Source organism: Nematolebias whitei, chromosome 5 (assembly GCF_014905685.2).
Source record: "Nematolebias whitei isolate Nwh7 chromosome 5, NemWhi1, whole genome shotgun sequence".
In the NCBI taxonomy this organism is placed as follows: domain Eukaryota; kingdom Metazoa; phylum Chordata; class Actinopteri; order Cyprinodontiformes; family Rivulidae; genus Nematolebias; species Nematolebias whitei.
This window is the reverse complement of record NC_056502.1, coordinates 36,845,378-36,858,813: the sequence shown is the minus strand read 5'-3', so window position 1 is coordinate 36,858,813 and position 13,436 is coordinate 36,845,378. Positions and strand designations below refer to the sequence as shown.

General features: G+C 39.7%; 1 protein-coding gene across 1 annotated transcript in view; it reads left to right on the top strand.

Annotated features, from left to right (window-relative positions):
- The window catches only part of rims2a (regulating synaptic membrane exocytosis 2a), a gene marked incomplete in the record, with an annotated part of 256,836 nt that overhangs the window by 162,098 nt on the left and 81,302 nt on the right, over positions 1 to 13,436 (top strand). The window contains 2 exon segments of the mRNA XM_037676440.1: positions 5,650 to 5,835; positions 8,186 to 8,292. Of these exon segments, the coding sequence (XP_037532368.1) occupies positions 5,650 to 5,835; positions 8,186 to 8,292 (293 nt within the window).

The window sequence follows — 13,436 nt, the reverse complement described above, 5'->3', positions numbered from 1 at the left end:
CTAAAAGTTGCAGGACTCCGGCCTTCAAGACCTGGAGTTTGACACCCCTGCATAAATATTCTGTGTTTGAAAAGTTTTGTCCAACAGAAAGGGTTCTCTCACAAACATAATTATGTATTTACTGCATCAGGATCATCATGATGGTTTATAAGTTTTGATTGTAATGGACATCAAAAACTTTGTTTGCAGGTTTTCTTCCTAATAATAAATCTTGATGCGGTGAAGGACACTTAAATGCTTACCAGTTATGATATTTTTTTGCCAGTCGCAACCATCGTGCGTTCCCACTCTGCAGAGAGGAAGCAGTCAGATTACTGCGTTCCACTAGGATGACCCGAGCCTATTCAGAGGGCGCCTATTCCTCCAACTATGACTATGAGAGGTACTGAAATGTACTGCTGCAGCGTCTGTGCATCCACCATCATCTGGTCTCTTCAAGTTGTCCCGTGATCCTCCCTTATTTCTCTGTGACCATATGTGTGATGACTCAAAATGATATCCTGTCTGATATCGGTTTTTGTTAAGAAGTCATCACAGCTCTGGAGTTGTGTAGATGTGAACAAACTATACACAACTGCTTTTGGATCTTGAGGCTCAGAGCTATCTGTGTTGCTGATTTCAGCTTTGTGTTTATCGGTTGTGGAGTTGAATGCTGACCAGCATTTGATTGTTCATATTTTGATGTCCATTGCTTGTGTACATTATAAAGTCAAACCTCTAAAAACAAGTTTAATTAATTTCAACTGGTGGTCTGAAAATGTGTATGATGAGCGCACATTGAATTGCCAAGTAAAAAAAAAAATTGATTCTAACTTTGCCACACCCACCAAATAAATGTGCACAGAACTCACTATAATGATAATTTTGGCCTAGTTAAGACATTATTCTGTATTCTGGTTTATTAACATTCTGGAATCATTTTATGGTAAAGTATTATTAGAACAATAAATATTACAGGCAGTGAACACCGTTTAAGTAAGTCACCAACCTCTATTTAGAGTTGTCGCACTGTGATGCATCTCAAATGTGGAGACAGTAAAAATAAAACTGTCGAGACTTGCAAGAGAATTCAGGTGGATGGCCCGGGAACTGACCAGACCCACGAGAGAGAGTTCAGATCTCTCTAGGAACTCAAGGGTAGAAGATCATGGAGACTTGAGTGCTGGAGGTTGTGGAGGCTCAAGATCCGGAAACTGCGGTGGGTTGAAGGTCAGAGACCATGGATGCTTGAGAACTGAAGACTGGGAATACTCTTTGACATTTGGCATGGAGCTTTCAGTGCCCTGAAATCCCTGGTGACTGGCGATGTGAGAGCCCAAGACAACAGGGGACTACAAGCCCTGGGCGCCAGGAAACTGAAGATCCTTAAGAACAGGAGACTGGAGTCCTTAGGCAATAGTAAACTAGACACCCTTGGAGGCTGGTAAGTGGAGACCTTTAGAGGATAGTGAGTGGAAAGACTCAGAGGCTGATGTCTGTAGATTAGGAAGCTGGTGCTGGGTGAAATTTTGTGAGTGGTGACTGGAAACTCTCTGTGAAGGGTGACTAGAGACACACAAGGAGTGGAAAATGAACAGTATTGTCTTTGACCCTACAGGAGCAAGAAAGAGAGAGGCATCTATCAGAACATTCTTGGACATGAAAGAGAGAGTGACGAGGGTCCAAAGCCTCTTGGAACTTACCAGGAGGGTTCCAAGAGAGAGTGTCCTCCTAGACTGACAACAAAGAGGACTTTGGATGTAAAGACGCATGAACTATGGAGTCAGTCCCATGTCAGCAATGACGTTGCTTGGCATTGCTTTGAGTTGTTGGGCCCTGGAGGATGACTGGGTTTTAGAGAGTATCTGAACACTAAAGATTAGTTGGGTTTTGGAGTATGTTTGGGTCCTGGAGGGTGGCTTGACACTGGTGGGTGGCTCAGACTTGGAGGGTGGCAGTACTTACGAGGAGTCTAGAGTTTGATCTGTAGGTCCTTAATCAAACTGTTGATAGTCTCTAGACAGTTTTGAAAAGAAGGTATGACCACAATAGCTTTAATCCAGTTTTTGTATCTACCAGTTTAGAGAGAGTGGACAGCAATATAAGTAGATGCAACGTAGAGCAAATAGGGAAGCTAAAAGCAAAAAAAGCAAAGCAGAAGGCATATGATGAGTTGTATGGGAGGCTGGACACTAAAAAGGGCTAGAAGGACTTGTACCAATTGGCAATACAGAGGGATCAGGCAGGAAAGGATGTGCAGCCAGTTAGACTTGTAAAAGATAGAATTGGTAATGTTCCAACAATTCAGGAGACTGTGACAGGAAGATGGAAGGAGTATTTTGAGAAGCTAATGAATGAAGAGAATGAAAGGGAAAGAAGAGTATAGGTCATAGAAACTGTGGACCAGGAAGTGGGAAAGATTAGTGAGGATGAAGTTTGGAAAGCTCTGAAAAGAATGAAGAAAGGGAAGGCAGTAGAACCCAATGACATACCAGTGGAGGTTTGGAAATGTCTAGGAGAGATGGCAGTGAGAATTTTGGCTCATATATTAAATGGCATATTTGAAGGTGAGTATGCCCATTTTTAAGAACAAAGGTGATGTACAGAGTTATAGCAACTACAGGGGAATTAAGCTGATGAGTCAAACGTTGAGATCTGGGAGAAAGTTGTGGAAGCAAGACTTAGACAAGAGGTGACTGTGAGCAGCAGTATGGTTTCATGCCAAGAAAGAGCACCACAGATGCCATCTTTGCTTTGAGGATGCTGATGGAGAAGTACAGAGAGGGTTAGAAAGAACTCCATTGTGTTTTTGTGAGTTTAGAAAATGCAAATGACAGGGTACCGAGGGAGGAGGTGTGGTATTGCATGAGGAAATCTGGGTGGCTGAGAATTATATTAGACTGGTACAGGATATGTATGAGGACAGCAGGACAGTGGTGAGATGTGATGCAGGAATGACAGATTGCTTCAAGGTGGAAGTGGGATCAAGGATTGGCTCTTAGCCCCTTCTTGTTTGCTCTGGTGATGAACCAACTAACAGATGAGGTCAGACAGGAACCCCCATGGACTATGATGTTTGCAGATGACATTGTGATCTGTGGTGAGAACAGGTGGAAGAGAACTTGGAGAGGTGGAGGTATGCACTTGAAAGAAGAGGAATGAAAGTCAGCCGTAGTAAGACAGAGTATGTGTGTGAATGAGAGGGAGGCCGGTGGAACAGTGAGGATACAAGGAGCAGAGGTCACAAAGGTGCAGGACTTTAAGTACTTGGGGTCAATTTTGCTGTATTATTGTTTCTATGATAATAGATTCTTAATATAGTGTACAGGCCTAATCTAAATCCATAATTCACAAATCAATGTAATTTTTTATATATAATTTGAAATAGATTCATTGTTTTGGTTCATTTTTGTAGCCACAGTATTTAGAACTTTAAAGTTTAAAGGAATTGTTACAGAGTTTTCTTTGCTGTCCGTACGGCTAGATATTGTCTGCGTACATTCAGGAAATAATACAAGAAAATAATAAAAATAAGAAGCAATAAAGCCAAAAAGGAGTTTGAGCCTTATAACAACTGTCTCAATTCAGTTTTTCAGTGTACAATGCCACAGCCTGTTTGTTAGCATGAAATTAATATTTATTTCAAAGTAGAAAAGAAAGTAATTAATTGGCCTATGAAAAATGTGGAAGAAAATGTTTTCCTAATTGTTTTATGTGAGATGGGCCCGGTGGCTCAGTTGGTAGAGCTGCTGCCTCAGTGAACAGGTTGCAGGATTGAATCCTGGCCAGGGGGCTTTCTGGGTGGAGTTTGCATGTTCTCTCTGTGCTGCTTGGGCTTTCTCCGGGTACTCCAGTTTCCTCCCACAGGCCAAAAACATGCATGTAAGACTGAATGGTAACTCTAAGTTGTCCCTAGGTGTGAGTGAGAGAGCGAATGGTTGTTTGTCTCGTTTGCCTCTATGGCCCTGTGATGAACTGGAGACCTGTCCAGGGTGTCCCCCATCTCTCGCACAGTGACTGCTGGATATGGGCGCTAGTGACCTCATGACCTGAAAAGGAAGAATTGAGTAAAGATAATGGATGGATAGACACTACATACATGGGATGTTTGTCATTGTTATCCCCTTCTTATTTCATCTAATTAAATATTTTATTTGCTGAAATTTTATTTACACATTTTTCATGACTCTTTGGTCTTTTTAACAACTTTGTAATAAAAATGTGTACATGATTATTGTTGTAAAAGGGCATTCAGATTCCTGCTGAAATGTTTTTTGTGTGCCAGTTTAGGTCAAAAAGAGATATCACCTCTTCTGGACAAATTTTTCATTATTCAAAGAAACCGATCCAAAACACATTTACATTATCAACACCATTATACATTTTTTGTAACTGTTCATATGTTTAAACTGTTGATCTAGTTTTCAACTAAATTATTCAGAAAATTTATGTTTTTTGCATGTTTTCACCATAAATTAGCTTTGGTGGCTACTCATTTTTATAAAATACAGTAAGTTGTCGAGTATTTTCATCGTGTAGAGCCCATCAAGCGTTCTGCTTTTTATGGAAAACAAATAGGTTTAATTATGTCATGTTTATTTGAGACAAATCTTTAATGTTTTCTTGTCTTTGAGCTGGTAAAGTACAAAACGACCAGCGTGCATGCTGTAATCCCTTTAATTTGTTAACATTTCTTGTCTTTAAGACTATTTTGTGCATTATTATATCTTGTTATATGTTCTGTTTTTTTCTCCTTCCTGGTTCTGCCCTTAAGTTGTTAATCGTACCTCTGCACTGTCAATGACTTCCCTGGATGAGAAACCTCATCTTCTTTCTGGCTCTTTAAGTCACAATTTGCTATGTGCTAAAACAATATCTGAACTTTCCCCCTAGAAATAATGGCTGAAAATTTAAAACCAATGAAACCCATTTAATGTAAACAAGTGAATGTTCAGCTTTATACAAGTAACATAGACATGGTCCTTATTTTTGTGTACGTTTTCTCAATTTCACAGTGAATTTACCACACTACACTCGAGTTGATGCGGTAGCTCGGTGGTCAGTGCCGTGGTCTCACCATCTTGAGGTTGCAGGTTTGATCCCAGGTTGCATCAGTTATTCATTGTTAAAAAGTCGTCAAATCTTTCATGCTAGTTCATTCACTTTGGTGACTCCTGCAGATGAGTGCAGTAAAAAAAAAAAAAAAAGCATTTCAATGAGTCAGAGAGAAAAATAAATGATCTACTTGTGGTTAAGGACACATAAAGCCTCCTCAGAATTACCACATAAAGAGCATTTACCTTTTTTCTGTGTGTGGAAAAACTACCGTGCATGCAAATCTACACAATTTAGAAATAATTGGTTATGTCCTGTCTGCTATTTTAATAATTTCATACGGTCATTTTAAATAAATGTAATATTGATGTTGTTGATTGTGGTATTTTCTTCACTTTTATTTATTTTAGGAAGGCCAAAATATTTCCATGCTTATAAAACGAGAAGTGTATATTATTGTTAGTGATAAAAATGTAATTATGGTCCATAAGCCCTTTCATCTTGGAGTATCAGGGTCCAACAAGAGTGTTTGCTCACACTGTCCACCCTGCCAGTCTAATGTCGCTGAAGTGGAGTCACACTGAGTGCCTGCCTGTCTCTCAACAACCTCTGTAGGAACTACGGCGCCATGGACAGACACGAGTTTCACAGCAGGTCCCGCTCTGCAGACCAGCGGCCCACTGTAGAGCGCCTCACATCCCGCTCACGCTCCTCTGAACGCCCCCACGACTCGTCACTCATGAGGTCGATGCCGTCTCTGCCATCTGGGAGGTCCGCACCCCCCTCACCTGCCATGACGAGGTGTGACCCAGATTGGAGAGGCTAACCAAGCTAACAGCAACCTGGAGTTTAGTTGTACAATCATTTCGCTGAGGCTTAGCTACGCTGGAGAGAGAAACAATTGTTGGTGTTTTAAATCAATCTAAAGAATGTTAAAAACACAGTTATTATCAGGATAGAGTTTGTGGCATTTGTTTCAAATTATGCAAAAGTTTTATTTTATAAAGTTGGAATACGAAGCCCTACAGTTCTGTTTACCAGTATTACAAATTAGCTATAAAAAAAAGCATGACACAGTACCATGTCCACTGTCCTTGAATTCTTCTTTAATAATTTCTGATTTTTTAAGAGGATTAAAGAGGAAATTGTTGTTTTTATATGCATCTATGAGCCATAACGATATCACTTCATGTCTAATATGAGGTAGTTGCCCATTTTGCTGCTATAACAACTCAGCAGACACTGAACTGTAATGAAGTTCTTCTACCATGTTGGGTCAGATTGATCTGCTATAAGAATGTTAGTGTAGGCGGTGTGTCTGAAAGTTACATCCCTGTAAGAGGGGTGGAACAGGTCACAAAATTAGGTGCCCGCACACCGCTAACCCCACCGCTCAGTCCGTATACAGTTCTGTGTACTAATTGTATTTGTTTATTTCATCAGTACTCCAGAAACTTACAACCATACATCTAAAACAGGGGTGTCAAACCCACTTACAAATGGGGGCCGAAATTAAAACTTTTTTCAAACTAAGCACCGGTTTCAGAAAGTACATTAACTCAAGTTAGATACCCAACATATTTTCTTGGTCACAGGTTCCTCAACAAGAGTTTGATTGGTCTCATTTGACATTCTCTGTTGCACTTTTGACATCATAATCAAAGAGCAATTTTTGGACAGTTAATGAAAAAAATATTTCTGATCTCAAAGTGCTTTTTATTTCTTTGGTAAACAAGGTTTAAAACAGTTTGCACTAAATTCAGAATTTGAATATTTTTCCTGTCAAAACTTTAAAATAAGTTACTCTGAGTCTCCTTTGTCTTTACCTTAAGCTATTTTCTTGTCTGACCTGGCAGCTGAACACTGAACTAATTTACTGATGCAAAGCTTTTTTTAGTGCATGCGCTGAACAAAACAATACATATCTCTAAATCAAGACAAGCGAACGGAACGAAATAGATTCTTTAATGAATCGTTTTATCCTTAATGTGAAAACTAGAATGCACGTTTCTCCTGCAGAACATTTGTAGTTTTAGATGAGCAGCATTTATTGATCTGTGGTCAGAAAGTTGCAGCTGATTGGTCAGTATTTCAACCGCTCTGTTTTTATCAGCCTCCCAGCTGGATAACATCTGCTGGGAGAAGATCCCAGAAACTCGTGCCACTACTCTGAGATTTAATTCAGCCCAAGAAATTGTTTCAGCCTCCAGAGTTGCTCCACTTCTGCTAAATGATTGTGCAGCTAAAACATTTGACAAACTAACACAGCCCAAATAGACTCTAGTTGACGGGTTTTTAACCAACTCCTGACTAACCCACAGAGTAAATGCTCCACACCCCAAACTACACCTGCCACTCCCATCCTCTCCCATTCCCTACACCCTGATACCCAGCTTCACCTATCTCCTACCTCATCTTATTATTCCATTACCTCCTACCTAACATCGTCTCTTTTCCTATCAACCTTGCCATTTTTTTTCCGTTTCGTCCCTTAAACTGCAAACTTTCTGTATTTTCTTTACACGCCTCCTGAGCGATCCCGACATCGGAAAGCTTGCCTACTCTGTTTATTTTTGGATTCCATCACACTGCTCATACATGTGTGCGAGTGTAGCAGTGATGGGCCAACGTTTTAACTTTATTTCCATTATTTACATCAACTGAAGTTGTGTTGTTGGTTCTGTTTGTTTCATTTATTTGTTGCTTTGAGTTCAAGCTCCCTGGAGACAGTCTGAACGCATGGTCGCACTGGTCCGTTGAACTCTTCTTTTATCCCCTGCAGCTCGATGAGTCGACTGAACATGCAATTACACCTGGCGATTAAAAAAATAATAATTGCAGCTCAGTTCCTTACGGTTAATGTTACCCCTCCCCATTTCCATGCCATGAGTCAATTGTCATTGCTGTGTACGTCACATTGTGAAGTTTACAGTGATCTGCCATTTGTGGGTGTCACTTTATAATGTTGGTTTGTCTTTTTAAAATCAATGCTAAAATAATATGCTCAACTTGTTACACGTCTATGACAAGCAGCTTCTTTTCTTTGACAATGACTGTTCTGTGGGTGCAGCATAACCTGGCCCAGCATCCACCATTAGCTTTTGATTTATTTTGTGCCTCACCTTAGTGTTCACTGCTTTTTGTCATGCAGGGCACATCCTCGTAGTGGATCAGCTCAGACCAGTCCCTCTAGCACTCCAATGTCCAGTAGACGAGGGCGACAACTCCCACAGCTTCCACCCACAGGAAAAGACAGAAGTAAGTCTTGTCTATTCATATTGTATGGTTACTGTGTACAAAGTGGCTTCAATACAAGTAGAGCGCTCTGTACTTGAGATGTTTTTACTTGATCAAACTGAGTGTCAGAAAGAGCTTTGACTCTCATGCTTCATGACTGATGAAGAAGGATTGTTATTTGCTGAAGGACCTGTTCAAGTTTTAATATACGTGTGAGTAGGCCTGTCACGATGACACATTTTGCCGGGCAATTAATTGTCTCAGAAATTATTGCGATAAACTATAATATTGTTTGAAATTTGACAATAATTAATAATTATTGTCACATTTAAGAAGAAATGCTGGTTAATTTGTTTTGAGTGTAGTACCTTTTTTTGACCACCCGATGGCAATATAAGACTGAACTGATAGTGAGGGAGCGAGCAGCGTGTCTCTTTAAGAAAAATGGGAGGGAGGTCTCTTGACGTGACATGGGTTGTCTCTCTTTCCTTTATTCGGTTCTCAAAATGGTGGACACTCGGTGTGGTTTGAGCTCTTTAGCAAATAATTTTTCACACAAAGCTTTTAATTAAAAAAAAATCAGTAAACAAATTCTCAGCTTCTTTTTGCAGAGAAAAACAACTTTTGAGACGAAGGCACAGGTTTCAGCCGAGAATTTTTGGAGCTTCGACAAGACGGGTTTTTTTTCCCCGAGGTCAGCCTGTTAGCTTAACTTCTCAGCTTAGCTACTTTCAATGATCCAAAAACACGATTTTGGACGGTTAAAATGGATTTTAAAGAGAAAGGGAGGGGTCAGTGAAGAGTTCAGCCTTTTGTCATCCAGTGTCTTCAGTAGAAAGAGAGAGACACAAAGAAACGATAAAGCCGATGAATGAAAGTGAGGTCGATAATTTTCATTTATCATGTGATTAATTGATTTATTGTTTATCGCAACAGGCCTACGTGTGAGGATTTTTAAAATTTGCATTATGAGTTTCTGTTTTCCTTCCATCCATAACATCTCTACTTGGCTCTTTTTATTTTACTCTCAGAGAATGGAGATGAAGAAGCACAGCCATGTGAAGGTTTGTATCAGACTGTAGGTTTTCACACAGAGTGCTGGTTTAGCTACATCTCACTAAGATGAAAACCCAGTCTGGGTGACACGTGGCTGTGCTCAGTGGAGACTAAACCTCATTTCTGCACAACGTGACGGTTCTTGTTGCAGCTGTGTTTGTGTTGGGGTTGAGGTTGTAGTTACATGTAGTCCTGTCAGGATCTTGCTTGTTGTCCTAAAGAGTTGCTCATCTGCTTTCCGTTTTGCTACCTGTCAGCATTGTTTAGCTTGTATGACTACTGAAATACATTGTAATAATTTATTGTCTGTAAATAATTTAGTGTGTATGAAAACACGTGTAGTTTTGCAGTAGCTGACAGACAGCGAGGTGGAGGGAAGTTTTGGAGATCTTGTCACAGAAGTCACAGCTGTTTCATTCATGCCAGAGTTCACAAGAACTCCCCCTCTCTTCTGTGCATCATTTTTATTGCTATATTTCCAAGTCAATTCTTTGCTCTTTTGTTTTGCCTCCTTTCATTCATTTGTATGTGGACAATCTTTCTTTTACTTTACCGTTGATGCTTTTGTGTTGCCTTCCCCTTTTAATCTACATTTTATCTTGGTCTTCTTTCTTTTTCCTTCTTCCTTCCGTCCTGCAGCATGGGGTCTTATCGATCCAATGCTGTTGTTCCTACACTCCTTTATATCACTCAGCTTGTAGTGTGTAGTTGTAAGGTTGTGTGCATGAGCGTGTGTGAGCATTCTCTCTATGAGCTAAAGTCTTAAAATCTCCCCCTGCTGGTTGCAGAGAGAAGGAAAAGGTTGCTAACTGACAGAATTTGTCTGCTGTGCTTTCACAGTTTGTGACATTCTACATTTGCCAAAGCCTTAATGTTATTTTATTTTAATTGTGTGTGGAATCCACTAAGAGGGAACAGAGGAGGAGCATGGGGCACCTGAAGCCCACACTGGTAACAAAGGTGTGTTTGCTCCAACAGACATGACCTTTAAACAGTTTGTAGACTGATGTGTCTTTTGCTGTTCATCTAAATTACTTTTGCATTAAAATAAAAAACTGTTTAATGAACAAATTCATAACTGACATAAAAATGAAGCTTCCAACAGTTTTTACTTTCTTCTCTCTGATCTAAGTGGCATGCTTCTATTTTGTTTTGCTTTGTTGGCTCAGTGGGGTCGCAGTCGCAACCAGGTCTCCAAAAAGCCACATTAGACCAGATTTACTAAACTGGTTAAATTAGTTTGAGGTGACAGCTCGTAAAAAGGGTCACAGGAGACGGACATGAAACCAGCTTTATCCATCAAAGGCCAGAGCAGTCTACCAGGACATGTCTGCTACCAAGTTTGCAGACATGTTGACATATCCCAGAAGTGAGAAAGACTCATTAAACCTGCAGCCTCTCACCATAAGAAACATATTTTTGGTTTACCAGCTATCACTATAGCCTACCAGTCAGCCATGGAATTTAATGAATGATCATTACAGGTGTTACGTTTCTTGCAGGGCTTAATTTGTAAACTAATCGATGCTGGAACGCAAATACTGACTGGGCTGGTGGGGAGTCTGGGGGTCCTCCCCCAGAAAATTTTGAATAAAGTAGATATGATTACCTGCATTTTACCATACCATACCAATTTATTTATATAGCACTTTAAACAGTGACAAAGCACACCAAAGTGCTGTACAGGGACAACCAGAACAAGCACACAGCAACAGATTACATAACAGGACACCAAAAAGTAGAAACCAACAAAAACAGTAATGGATAACAACAACAACTGCAACATGACCAGGATGACATGACCATGATTTTGGTGTATTTTAACAGGTTGATTAACATCTGTTATTACCTACATTTCTAAACACTCCGCTTCTGTCAAGCATCTTCCTACCCCCCTCCCCCTTACTTGATGGGACTGTCAAGTAAGTCAGGCTCAGAACCAAGCCCGACTCTGTCCCACTCCCTGCCCATTGATTGTCTGACTCCACATGTGAACCTCCAGAAGCCTGTGAGCTCCTGCCCGTGTATGATTGCCTGGTTAGCTCCTCAGTCACCTCCACCACTCTTTTAGGGGCAGAGATTTTTTTGAAGGGTAGAGTCGGAAATGCTACTAGAAGAGGCAGATTGTATGTGATATTAAGAAGCTCATAAGTGGCTGTTGTGTTTAAAATGAGTGTTTATGTAATTATTTTCAGCTTACACATCCAATATACATTTTATTCATTCAAGGCAGTCAAATTTGTTCATAACTTTATCATTAGTAAGCCTGAGAGTTCCCAGATCCAAGCAAACAGTAACCTGAACTAACCCTGCCAAAATAAGAGTTCCTGGATCCTGTTCCAGCAGGATCTGGCTCAAATTAAGCCCTGGTTTCTTGTGTTTTGAACCCATTTGCAGACAGGACTCGGAGAACATGGGTCTTAGAATTGAATATATATTTAATATATGCAAAAGCAAAACTTACATGAACTCAGGAGGAAGGCAGACACAAGACACGAACAGGATACAATGCACAGACAAGGAAGAATACGAAGATGCGAACTTAGATACAGATGTTAACGATGGGATAAACACAAACACCTGGGAGACACAACAGGTGGCAGAGGAGGAACTGATTACATGAGGGAGAAAATATGAAGGAGACAAACACAAGGGAACAGTGAGTTGGAAATGTCAAGAGCTCAGGCTGAGTGGGACTCATATTTCTATATATCTTTCATATTTTTATATTTACTTAATAATGTCACTTTCACAATTTGTTCTTTTGCACAGTATGATTGTTGTTTTGCAGACCTCTTATCTGTTCAGAGCTTTGGTCAAACTTTGTTTGTTTTAAATATGCTTTATGAACAACATTTGAGTTGCGTTGAAGGATTATATGCGGGCTACACGCCCTGCAGTATGCCTTCAAAAACAAAACAAACTGACATTAATAAATCGAAAACAAAACATGAAGGTGTGCAAAAGGATTTGGTGCAGTGGATGTTGCCAGACTTCTTAGCTGAAGATTTCAGGCTGTTTTAGACTTCCTTGGATGACTTGATGCAGTTTCTCTTCAGAAACTCATTCTTTCCACCAAGGAACATTAAATAATTTCCACTTTGACTATTGAATCACTCAACCATTGGTTTTGGAATTGTGGTGTTTGTGTGCACATCTGAGGTTGTAACTTTGTGTATGAGAACTTGTAGTTTAAGGTCTCTCATTTAGGTTTCAGAATCTCTTTTTTAATAAGCCTCAATGTGTCTCTATGTTAGCAGCTACCAGTGAGGAAAAACCACCAGGTCCAGCGGTAAATGGACGGAAAGGCAAGTGGTCTGAGTGGCGTGATGGTGTGTTTTTGCTGCATGAAGCTTCTCTGGTTCTGCTGTGACTTGTATCAACAGCAGCGGTTCTTGATGCTCTGCTGCCCTGATTTAGCTTGGTCTTATTTTCTAGGACACACATTGTCAAAGTTTTTAATTGTATACACTTTTCTCATATACACATACACTATACACATTTGATCTATTAATTGAACTTAGATTAATTCTACTAGCTCTGTGTGTACTGATCAAATTAGTGACCCGCATGTGGCCCTAACTGATGTTAAAATATTCAGATATATGTCATGGTGGTACCTGCCTGTCCTGATCTGCCCTCAGTCAAGCCTTAAAGCTCTCATCTGCCTTCTACTTTAATAGTTTGTTCACTTCACAGAGTTCTTTTTGTGTGTGTTGTGAAATTGACATTTGTTTCTAGTGTGGATTAAATGACTGCCTAAGACCAAAGTCTTTTACAGGTGCATCTCAAATAATTACAATATTATGAAAAAATTGGTCAATTCTTTTGTCAATCATTTCAGAAAGTGAAACCCAAATATTATAGATTAATTTCACATAGAGTGAAGTATTTCAATCCTTTATTTCTTGTCATTTTGATTACAGTAGTTCCTCATTTATTGCAGGTGTTCCAGATCCCCCACAATAAGTGAAAATCCATGAAAGGGATGTTCTAGTTACTGTATTATTATATATACATATATACATATATTTATATCTTATAGGTGTGATATGTATATAAGTATACATGCATATATATATATATATATATATATATATATATATATA